Genomic DNA, 12,696 nt, shown 5'->3' on the forward strand with positions numbered 1-12,696 from the left:
ACCAATCAAACAAATAAAAGTTTCAAACACTGAAAGAAGTTTAAATTAAAAACTCAATAACATTTAAACGAATCAAGCTCAAACTAAATTTTAATTGAGAACTCAATAATATCTAAATAAACCAAACTCAAGCCAAGATTCAAATAAATTTAAGCTCATAAAAAATAAATCAAGTTAAGCTTGAACAATCATTTTAAAGACTTGATTCATTTTAAATTCGGTTTAACTCGCTATTTTATCAAACAAACTTGAACATTCTAAAACTCGATTGAACTCGACTTATTTACAGCTCTATATTTACCCTATCATCCAATTACTAATAACATAATAGTCGACTGATATATTTAGTTTAGTTAGTTTAAAATCAAGACTAAGTCAATTAAACTGAATTAACTATTATATTTTAAAAAATAAAGTTCTAAATTAATCAAACTAAAATTTTAAATTGGATTAATTCAGTTTAATTAACATTTTACTCACTAAATATTTAATACGTAAAAAAATAATAATTTTAATTATATACATGAAAATTTCAACATTAATAAATTTAGAAAAATACGGGTTTATCAAAATTATTATAAATAATTTTAATAATAAAAAAATTGAAAATTAAAACCCCTGGCTACAATATTTATAAAAATAATAGATCCAACCAATTAAAGTGAATTAACTGATACTATTGAAATAATTGAACTAAACTTTTAAATTCAATTGATTTGATCGATCAATTAGATTTAGCCGACCTTGTAACTCACCCTGGAACGTGTTCACAAGTATAATGTCTTTTCGGAGGAGTCTAATGACTAGCGCATGAGATGTTATCATCATAAAATTTGATGTTTGAATCTCGATAAAACTGGGATAAATGTCTCCCTTATATGCTGGTCACACTTTCAAAGACTAGTAGTCGTCCGTGATTTACCTCCTATATGTTGGCCCTGGGACGGATTGGGGGGGGCCCTGGGGGCGAACATATTTGTCTTTTTGCCATTGTGTTCACAAGTACTAGTGTTCTCTCTGGACGATTTAGTGGCTAGCGCATGAGGTATTACTATTACGAGGTATGGGGTTCAAATCTCGGTAAAGTCGAAGTAAATGTCTCCCTTATGTGCTAGTCATAGGAATGTAAACGAGCCGAACCGAACAGTATTAGGCTCGAGCTCGGCTCATTTAAGTTATATTCGGGTTCGAGCTCGGCTCGAGCTCGAATTGAGCTTTTATCACAAGGCTCGAGCTCGGCTCATTTTAGAATTATCAAGCTCGCGAATAGTTCGAGCTCGGCTCGTTATTAGCTCGATTATCAAAGTTAACGAGCCTAACTCGTTAAGCGAGCTCGGACTCGTTTTTGGGCTCTTTTAGAGCTCGTTTTTTTGGTTCATTTTAAAGCTCATTTTAAGGCTCGTTTTAGAGCTCGTTTTTTTGGCTCGGTTTAAGACTTGTTTTTTTCGCTCGCGAGTCTATAAACGAATATGTTCGCGAGCTTACGAGCCAAATATCCTTAAGCTCGAGCTCGGCTCGATAAAACTGTCGAGCTCGAAATCGAGCTCGAGTTCGGCTCGATAAGATAAACAAACGAACTCGAACGAGCTTTTTACCGAATTGAACTCCGAATAGCTCGCGAACCGTTTGATTCATTTACATCCCTAGCTAGTCACTATTCCAAAGGCTAGTAGTCGTCTGTGATTTATCTCTTCCGTATTGACCTTGGGACGGATTGATGAGAATGCTAGGGGCAAATATATTCATCTTTTATCACTGTGTTCACAAGTATTAGACAATTAAAACCCGTAGCTACAACATTTATAAATTTCATTCCGAATTAAGGATTATTTTTGAATTGATACAATCCTAGTAGTCATATTCAAATAAACTTTCAAAACTTTGTCTTTATTTTTGTTAGAATAGATTATATTTAATTTTCCTTTTAAATAAGTTACTAGATTTTTTTTTTCAATTAGAATAATGGTTAGACTTTTTCTCTTAAAAACTATGCTATCGTTACATGCCTATTAGAATAAAAATATAATTAGTTAATTAATTCCGTTTAATTATCATTGGTCGAATTCTTCAATCTCCATGGTTCCTATCAAAAATCCTAAATTTTATGAGCGGACAAAAGGAGATGGAGACCATGAATCTAAAAAAGCGGGAATACTTCATGCTGCTCAGATTCTCTGTCCCGATTTTTCTTTGTCTCCGTGTCTCATTATTGATCGGACTGATTAGATTAAATCTTAAGGATACTTTACACATCACGAAGATACTATACATATTTTAAAGATATCATGATATTTTGATATTTAATCTGATCCGTCTAATTGACAATGAGACACAGAGACATAAAAAAAATGAGGACAGAGAATCTAAACTGCTCCAATATATACAAAAAACGGGAATTCCATCGAGCATAACAGTCAACTGCTAAAAAATATCTGTATTAATTTAAATATTAATATATATTACTTTTTTTTTTTATAGATAGCATGTTACTATATGTCTATATTAACTCTTTTTTTCTATTAACGCACACTTACATCCATTTTAATATTAATTATTTTAAATTTAACTATGTATTTATTTATTTTTATTTTTATATTTATTTATTAATCGTGTTTAAATAATTGAACGTTGTTAATGTGAATGTTATAATATCTATCTATTAATATTAATATTACAGTGGCTGATATGTTCAGTTTATTCATTTAATCGAATTTATACTTTTAAAATTGAGACGGAACAAACAGAATTAATTAATATTTATTTAAAAAAAATAAACGTCTAACGCAATTCAAATTTTTAAAATTTTAAATTAATCACGTTTTACTGGAACGCATTCACAGATTAAAATAATTATTTTTAATTATTCAACATTAATAAATTTAAAAATGCTGTTTTATCAAAATTATTTTTAAACAATTTTAATAATAATAAACAAAAAATTAAAACACCTCGCTATTTCAGATAAACATATTCAAAAAAATCTTTGGAGATCTTATCTTTATTTTTTCCCTTTTTTAAAATAAAATTATATTTAATTCTACTTTTAGATAAGTTATTAGATTAGAATACTTCGTTTAGAATTTTTTTCCTCTTTAACAGTTACCGTTAGTTACCGTTAGATGCCTATTTAAATAGACGTTAAATAATATAATTGATTAAGGCTAATCCCTCGAAATCAACATTCGATCTCCCACCTCGCTATCGCTCGTTCTCAAAAAAACCCTAGATTTCGTCGGCGGTAGGTGATCCTCGTTCTCAAAAACCCTAGATTTCACCGGTCTCGTATCTTTTCTCCGTTCTCTCTCGCTCGTTCTCAAAAGCCCTAGATTCCGCGGCGGGTGGTGATGGAGACTTTGAAGGAGCTGGAACGCTTTTCTTTGCTCTCCAATATATGCACGGAACTCGAGTCCCACGTTGGCTCCGGCGACAAGATATTGGCAGAGTTCATCGCCGATCTCGGCCGCAACTGTGAGACCGTCGATGAGTTTGAAGCTAAGCTAAAGGAGTTTGGGGCTGGCGATCTGCCTGACTACCTCCTTCGCTCCCTCATCACCATGATCCACGCCATCCTTCCCCCCACGTTCAAGACCAGCAAGCAATCCACTCCTGATGACGACGAGAAATTATCCGCCTTCCCCGCTCTCTGCCGCCCAGATGACCGCGATAGGGGTCGCGAACGTGACCGGGGTGAACTACACAGAAATGATCGTGATAGGGAAAGAGATAGCGGCAGAGATAGAGATCGGAATCCAGATTGGAACAGAGATCGAGACAGAGACAGATATGGACAAAGGGATAGAGACAGAGACAGGGATCGTAGATGGAAGAAGCACAGCTACTATAGAGTTCATGACGAAGATGAAGAGGAGGAGCAGCACAGAGAGAGGAGGCATCCAGCTCAACCGCGCAGAACTTCTGATGAACCAGAGCTTTACGCAGTCTACAAAGGAAGAGTTTCGCGGGTTATGGACGCTGGGTGCTTCATCCAGCTGAACGACTTGAGGGGAAAGGAAGGTCTGGTTCATATCTCCCATATTGCCAATAGGAGGATTGCCAATGCAAAGGATGCAGTTAAGAGGAACCAAGAAGTTTATGTGAAGGTCATTTCAGTGTCAGGGCAGAAGTTATCCATGAGGGATGTAGATCAGAAAACTGGAAAAGATCTTCTTCCGATGAGGAAGAGCTCACAAAATGAAGCTTATATGGCAAATCCAGCAAGTGGAAATGGAGACCCGATGAGGAGGTTAGGTCTTTCAGGGATTACTATTGTAGAGGAGAATGAAGACAGACTATCAAGGCAGCGACTCAAGAGAATGAGCTCACCTGAGGGATGGGAGGCAAAGAAGCTCATTGATGCTGGTGTTATGAACGTTCATGAATATCCAATGCTCAATGATGATCAGGATGGAATCTTGTATCAGGAAGAGGGTGCTGAGGAGGAGATAGAGATTGAGCTCAATGAGGATAAACCTTCCTTCTTGCAGGGGCAGAGTCGTTATTCAATTGACATGTCACCTGTCAAAATTTTCAAGAACCCGGAGGGATCTTTGGGAAGGGCAGCTGTGCTGCAGTCGGCCCTCGTCAAGGAGAGAAGGGAGTTAAGGGAGCAGCAGCAGAGGACAATGCTAGATTCAATTCCTAAAGATCTCAATCGTCCATGGGAAGATCCAATGCCGGAAACTGGCGAGCGGCATCTTGCACAGGAACTTAGGGGAGTGGGATTGTCAGCATATGAGATGCCGGAGTGGAAGAAAGATGCTTATGGAAAAACTGTAACGCTTGGGCAGAGATCAAAGTTGTCAATACAGGAACAAAGGCAGAGCCTTCCTATTTATAAATTGAAAAAAGAGTTGGTTCAAGCTGTGCACGACAATCAGGTTCTTGTTGTGATTGGTGAGACCGGCTCAGGGAAGACAACACAGGTGACTCAGTATCTTGCTGAGGCAGGATACACAACAAGAGGGAAAATTGGGTGCACACAACCTCGAAGGGTGGCAGCTATGTCTGTTGCAAAGCGGGTGGCTGAAGAATTTGGTTGTCGCTTGGGTGAGGAGGTTGGTTATGCTATTAGGTTTGAAGACTGTACTGGCCCTGAGACTGTGATCAAATACATGACAGATGGTATGCTTCTCCGGGAGATTTTAGTTGATGAAACTCTATCACAGTACTCAGTAATTATGTTGGATGAAGCTCATGAAAGGACCATCCATACTGATGTTCTCTTTGGGTTGCTAAAGCAGCTTGTGAAGCGAAGACCAGACCTTCGGTTGATTGTGACATCTGCTACTCTGGATGCAGAGAAATTCTCTGGCTACTTCTTTAACTGCAACATTTTCACCATTCCTGGAAGAACTTTCCCAGTGGAGATACTTTATGCCAAGCAACCGGAAATCGATTATTTGGATGCAGCACTTATCACTGTTTTGCAGATACACTTGACAGAACCTGAAGGAGATGTACTTCTCTTCTTGACTGGCCAAGAAGAGATTGATCATGCCTGCCAGTCTCTGTATGAGAGAATGAAAGGGTTAGGAAAAAATGTGCCTGAGTTGATAATCTTGCCAGTATACAGTGCACTTCCCAGTGAAATGCAGTCCAGAATTTTTGATCCTGCTCCTCCTGGGAAGCGGAAAGTGGTTGTGGCTACCAACATTGCAGAAGCTTCCTTGACCATCGACGGTATTTACTATGTCGTGGATCCTGGCTTTGCTAAACAAAATGTCTACAACCCGAAGCTTGGGCTTGATTCACTGGTTATTACACCCATCTCACAAGCTTCTGCAAAGCAACGAGCTGGTCGTGCTGGGCGTACTGGTCCTGGTAAATGTTTCCGACTATATACAGAGAGTGCTTACTGCAACGAAATGTCTCCAACAACGATTCCAGAAATCCAGAGGATCAATCTTGGTATGACGACTCTCAATATGAAGGCTATGGGTATAAATGACTTGCTATCCTTTGATTTCATGGATCCTCCATCACCTTCTGCCCTCATATCTGCGATGGAACAACTATATAGTCTTGGAGCCCTTGATGAGGAAGGGCTCCTGACAAAATTGGGTAGAAAAATGGCTGAGTTTCCATTGGATCCTCCTTTATCAAAAATGCTTCTCGCTAGTGTGGACCTTGGATGCAGTGATGAAATTTTGACTATTATAGCAATGATTACGACTGGGAACATTTTCTACAGACCGAGAGAGAAACAAGCCCAGGCAGATCAAAAAAGAGCAAAATTCTTTCAGCCAGAAGGGGATCACTTAACACTGCTTGCTGTATACGAGGCGTGGAAAGCTAAAAACTTTTCAGGGCCTTGGTGCTTTGAGAATTTTGTGCAGTCCCGTTCGCTTAGAAAGGCTCAGGATGTGAGGAAACAGCTTCTTACTATCATGGACAGGTATGCCATTCATTATCTAACTGACTTGTTTGTCATTTCTTTCACATTCTTTGTTAATTCACCACTAAATGTCTATTTTTCATTGTTTTTTTATTACTGCAATTATATTTGTCAAAATTGGCACATCCCTCCCATGAGATATAGAGAAATCTTGATTTTTTGAGAGAAGAATCTGATATTTGACACTGATGCAGTTGATGTAATTGAATTCCATGTGATTGATTGGAGGCAGCCATTCATTGACTGGATTCAATATAGAATAGTAAATGCTTTTAGAAAGGTCCTTTGCCTTAGTTTACATGGTTTTCCTTCATGGATCAACTCTTTTGCAATTTGCAAATGATTTGTTACGAGGTCTTCGCTAAATATATGTGATAAACTACATTTTGATTTAAGCTTGCAACTCACGTAGTCTATGCAAACTGTCATTTGAGAAAGTCATGATTCATATACTACTAGATGTAAATATTTTGGGTTTCGATTGTCCTTGTCAAACTGTGATATTGTTCTCAGTTTGATGTAGCTTGTCATTGCCAAACTTCAACTGATAATTTACCTCACATTACAGATACAAGCTTGATGTTGTTAGTGCTGGAAAAAATTTCACAAAGATAAGGAAGGCGATTACAGCGGGTTTCTTCTTTCAAGCAGCCAGGAAGGACTCCCGAGAAGGCTACAGGGCGCTAGTGGAAAATCAAACCGTGTTTATCCACCCCAGCAGTGCTCTATTTCAAAGGCAACCAGACTGGGTGATCTATCATGAGCTTGTCATGACAACCAAGGAATACACGAGGGAAGTTACGGTCATCGACCCTAAGTGGTTGGTGGAATTAGCTCCAAGACTGTATAAGTCTTCAGATCCAAATAGGATGAGTAAACGTAAACGCCAGGAGCGTATCGAACCGCTGTACGACCCATATCACGAGCCTAACTCGTGGCGTTTGAGCAAGCGCCGAGCTTGAGGCTGTCTGGCAATTTCTACTGTCTCATCTTCCAGTTTTAGGAACTCTTTGGTTTAATTTTGTAATGTGAGCTATGGAGCTGAAGTTTGAGCCTTTTTTATCTTCTTTGGCTCTCCCTTCCCAACTGTAATACTGTATTTAGTGAATTAGTAGCTACAGACTGATTTGTTATAGCCACATATGATTGGAATTCTATTCCGAGAAAAGATTCTTGTGGTCAATAGAGGAGAAATTGCAGTCAGTGATACGCAGAATTGTTTTGTTTCTGGGTGAAGGCACATTTTAAATTTGTTGGTTCTATCTTCTGAAATAAAACTCGCAAACTTGATTCAGTCAAACTCGAATAAAAGAACTAAGGTAACACATTTGATTTCAAATATATTAAATTTTTTTAAGAAAAAATACTAACCCGATTCAGTTTCCAATTGTGTTTATTTGATCTTAAAAATAAAAGTTGTATAATAATGAGAAATAATTAAACAAAAAAAATCTGAAACCTGACTTTTGCTTTCGATTTTTCTCTCGTAGGGCCGATGAATTACCCATAATCTCGTATACGAAGTTCATTTAAATTTTTCTGCAATTTAACCTCTCTTTCTATCATGTTTCCGTAGGTTCTTACTGACAAAGATGGCAATGTTGGAAGCCCGATCCTCTTGACAAAGATGGCAATGTTGGAAGCCCGATCCTTTGGATCACAAAGTGCGATCCAGAAGATGGACCATTTCATTCATAGATAGAATTTTATGGACCTCACCTGTTATATAAGTAGGGTATATGAGATCCCACCTATTAGTAACTCTTTATCCAAAAATGGATCAAAGTTACAATCCATAGGATCCCAGCTGATAATATTGTCCATCTTGGAAAACATTATTGTAGTATTCAGGTACATATTTTAATATATATATATATATATATATATATATATATAATCTGTTTTTAGAAGCCTAAAGCTAATATACCTATTTTGTCGGAGAATAATATGTTTTTTTTAATTAGACATCCAACTATATAATTCAACTAATTCTAAAAGTGATCAATTCGATTTATAGAAATTTTCTATTGATCATTAAGATAAATCTAAAAATACTTCATAGGCTCATCCAAACAATCAATATTTTTAGAATTATCATCCCATTACAATGCATCACAGTTAAGATTCAATTCTTAAATATCTGATTAATCCTTTATTTCATACGCCTCTTTTATCCTGATGATAAAAAAATGAATACGTTCGCTCCTAGCGCCCTCGTCAATTCGTCCCAGGACAAACACCGAGGAGGTGAATCACAAGCGCCTCTTTTATCCTGAACAATATTGAAATGGTTAGAATAAGCTTATAGTTAATTAAATCAAGTCAAGTTGTAAATATATTTAGTATGTCCAAATATAGTAAAATGTAAGACGACACTTGTTAAAATAATTTCGAAGTATAAAACTAAGCTAATGTTCCAATCAATTTCGATTGAGTTGACCACTTTTCTCATACTTGACAAGTGGATTTACACTCTGACGTCCAACGATCGCAGCTACTCCTGCGTCACACAAGAGGAGAACGTCGAGGGCAAGGTTGGCGTTGATCGCTCCAAGGACCTCATGGTCGTCGCCAGCAATATGCCCTCAAGGCCAACATCTCCACCCTGGGCCCCATCGTACTCCATCACTCCTCCCCTACTACGAGGCCAAGGCAAGGATCAAAGCGGGCGACAAGTGCAACAGTAGTGCGGCATGGAGGTCCCTGAGAGCGATCGAAATTAAAGTGCGAAGAACTTGAGAAATAGTAACGCCTAGTCGGATGAGATCGACAACTTTAACGTTCAAGTGCCCAAACTGGTGCCACTTATGCCAAAGATTACAAGGTTTCATATTACCAAATTGATGTTTGATTATTTATTTAATTACTTGGCTCGCATGGCATATGCATGTTTAATCTGTTTGATCATGTCTAGAGATAGTCTCGTGGGTTGCATTGATCTCTTTGACGAATTATGGATCCGGTTTCCAACCAATATATCTCAAATCATTGTTGATGCTTGCATTGGTGTGAAGAAAGCAAAATTTGTCCTTAAGCAGCCACACTCCAAAGATAATATTCCTAACCCACCATTTCCATTGAAATCATGGACCTTGATACGGCGTATAACGGGGTCCTAGGGATAGTTTGGGGTCAAGAGGTAAGGTAATGTGACAGTCAAAAGTCAAGAGAAAATGACAGTCAAGGTCAGATATCCAGGTGGCTCCAGTACCAACTGGGATTCTAGGCTTAACCCCTCACGTCTCATGGATACGACTCCCACTCTATCCCTGGTCGGTTCCAATACCGGTCGGGATTCCAAAGCTTAGCCTCGCATGTCCAATGGGTACGGCTTCCACTCTATTCCTGGTCAGCTCCAGTACCGACCGGGATTCTAGGGCTTAGCCCCTCACGTCTCATGGGTACGGTTCCCACTCTATTCCCGATCGACTTCAATACCATCCCTTCACGTCTCATGGGCATGACTCACAGTTTATTCTAATAAGTTGATTCGTAATGTCAGTCAGATCCTCAGGACTTAGTTCTCCTCACACCTCATGGGCATGACTCTCAAGCTATTCCCGACCAACACCTAGTTGATCAAGTACATAGGGCTTAGTCCCTCTTGGACATGGTTCCCATTCCACTCTTGGCCAGTTAAAACCAACCGGGTCCCAGATTCTTACTCCAGTATGAGTTATAAGTGTGCATGGCTCACACGTTCAACGACTAGCCGGTCGAGTCCCAGACTCTTCCCCTGGCGCGAGTTATAAGCGTGCATGCTCACGCGCCTCCTAAATTCTCGGCCCAACCTGCTCTCGATCGGTCTCAGTGTCGGTCGAATCTTTAAAATAGTCATATTTCATGGGCAAAACTCTTAATCTATCCTCGATCAATTCAAGTGTCGGTCAGATATCCAGAACAGTCATTTCTCACGGGCAAAGCTCCGAGTCTACTCCTGGTTAGTTCAAGTGCTGATTGGATCTCCAAAACAGTCACTTCTCATGGGCAAGACTCCTATAGTATGCTCCCGGTCGGTCGCAGTACCGGTTGGGTCTCCAAGACAGCTCATTTCTCATAGGCATGGCTCATAGCCTACTCCTAGTTGGTCCCAACACCTAGCCGGTCAGATCTCTTGGATTCATCTCGCTCAGGGCACGACTCGCAGTCCACTCCCGGTCGATTTCAGAGCCGACTGGATTATCGTCAAGGGACAGCGCCATCAGGAATCACAATAATCTGTAAGTGAATAACAGTCATTTGCTAGGGAATATTCTGATTCTCCGCCATATACATGCTGCGGAACCTTCCTTCACCTAGTCCGTCGTACATCCTACATCACCCGACATACTCTGACACCAAACATTCTCTCACCACCTCATAATTGCAGAGGTTATAAAAGACGATATAAAAAGTTATCCTCTCCATTGGCCAAGTACACGCACATATACACATTTACTATTGTTCTACTTTTTCATACGCTTTTCGCTCAACCTCTTTCTGACTTAAGCATCGGAGTGTCTGCACTAAGGATCTCTTTCCAAGTTCTTGCTCTAACGCCCCCGTGTGAGTTGTCTGTAGTGTGCGTAGGTCCGTGGATACCATTTTCCACCGTCTCCCCCGGCTCCGCTTGAGGGCCAAAAGCTTGCGACGTATCTTTCATTTCCAACCCCAATACTCTCTCCGTCAACACTTTTGCTATTATCACCTGTCCCCCATTCGACTCGACTTCCGGATAGAATCAAACATAATCAGCTCACTCAAAGCACATTATATCAATCAAGAAAGCAAATTAAAGGCACACATATCACAACACTAAACATAGAACATATCCTTTAATTTAAAGAATTTTATTTCATCAAACTTTTAACTTTTCTCTTTTGATAAGATAATAATATTAACTTTAAATATTCTATTTATTTTTTTAATTATTATATTTTTATTATTGAAAGTTATATGCATTATATAATAATTATTTTTATTATTTAGTATGTTGTCTCCCTAAATTTAATATTCTACAACCGTCCTAAACTTATTTACTAGGATGCGAGTACAGTTTGTTTCATCGATCAAAAACATATTGAATTACGTATTCAATAAAGATAACCTCAGTAGATATATCAATATTTGTTTTAACTTTTCTTCTTTTTTTTTTTTATCTTTTTAGTTGACATATTCCCCTCTAAAAAAAAATATAAATTTTGAAAATTCCAAACATACTTGATACGGTAATGATGAAGGACCCCACTCAACTACCACGGTAGAGGTCAAAAAAGATCAAAGTCATGACAGTTAACGCATATATGGATGTTGGTTGCTACTCGGAAAATCTATCGGTTCCACTGTACAAAAATTTTGTATAAAGGTCTGAACCTTTTCCTAGCTACCATGTGTTCTTTTAAATTAAACTTGGATTGTCTGCGGAACTTAACATGTTTGATCCTAAGTTTAATTTATTTGTTCTTTTAGGTTTAGACTTGGATCTCCTGTGGAACTTAACACGTTCGATCCAAATCATCTAGGTCACAAAGACAATTAAATATCTATTTCCAAAATTGGCTTCCAGTATTGCATGGCGAGGCACATGGCCTTCTTGGATATGGGAGCAACCACCACCGACTAGACAAAGCCTTTTAAGGAAATTAAATATTTAACCTTCCCATAGTAACCCTAGGTTAACCACTAAGAACAATCAAATCACAAGGAAAAGAAAAAAATAAAAGAACACAACTTCGAAAACTAATTCGAAAAACTAGAATCGCATGCCTTTTGTATTTGGTATTTTTACAAAGAAACAAAACTAACATGATGCGGAAAACTATTATTAGTTATACCTTACTTTGTGAATAATGACCTCTTGATCTTCTACCGTATTCCTCTTCTAATCTCGGGCGTTGTGTGGGCAACGATCTTCCGAGATGAGAACCACCTAGCACCTTCTTCTCCTTCCTTCAAGTTTCGGCCAAGCACAAAACAACTCAAAGGATGAAGAACTTTTCCACCAACCAAGTTCCAAGGGATGCAAGCTTTCTCTTCTTCTTCTCCAAGCTAAGATCCGGCCACCACTTGATCTCCAAGAAGGATGAGAGGTTCGGCCACACCAAAGGAGAGAAGAGAACTTGAAGGGGTCGGCCACACCAAGGAAGAAAAGAGGAAGAAAATAGAATAGAGGTTGTTCACCTTGAAGGCACCCAAACCTCCTCTTTTATAATCCTTAGCTTTGGCAAATAAAGAAATTTAATTACAATAAAATTTTCTTAACTTTCCTTGACATGAATTAATTAATAAAAATTAAATAAATTTTCCTAATAACCCATATCATG

The 12,696-nt window shown here is 38.4% G+C and overlaps 1 protein-coding gene across 1 annotated transcript; it reads left to right on the forward strand.

The window, feature by feature from the left end:
- Positions 1 to 3,163: 3,163 nt before the first annotated feature.
- Positions 3,164 to 7,597, forward strand: LOC121971086 (probable pre-mRNA-splicing factor ATP-dependent RNA helicase DEAH5). The gene is made up of 2 exons (XM_042522192.1): positions 3,164 to 6,394; positions 6,963 to 7,597. Exons 1-2 carry the CDS (start codon positions 3,345 to 3,347, stop codon positions 7,354 to 7,356), a joined length of 3,444 nt encoding a protein of 1,147 aa, XP_042378126.1. The 5' UTR covers positions 3,164 to 3,344; the 3' UTR covers positions 7,357 to 7,597.
- The last annotated feature ends 5,099 nt before the right edge of the window (positions 7,598 to 12,696 follow it).

The sequence above is a fragment of the Zingiber officinale genome, chromosome 4A (genome assembly GCF_018446385.1).
Source record: "Zingiber officinale cultivar Zhangliang chromosome 4A, Zo_v1.1, whole genome shotgun sequence".
In the NCBI taxonomy this organism is placed as follows: Eukaryota; Viridiplantae; Streptophyta; class Magnoliopsida; order Zingiberales; family Zingiberaceae; genus Zingiber; species Zingiber officinale.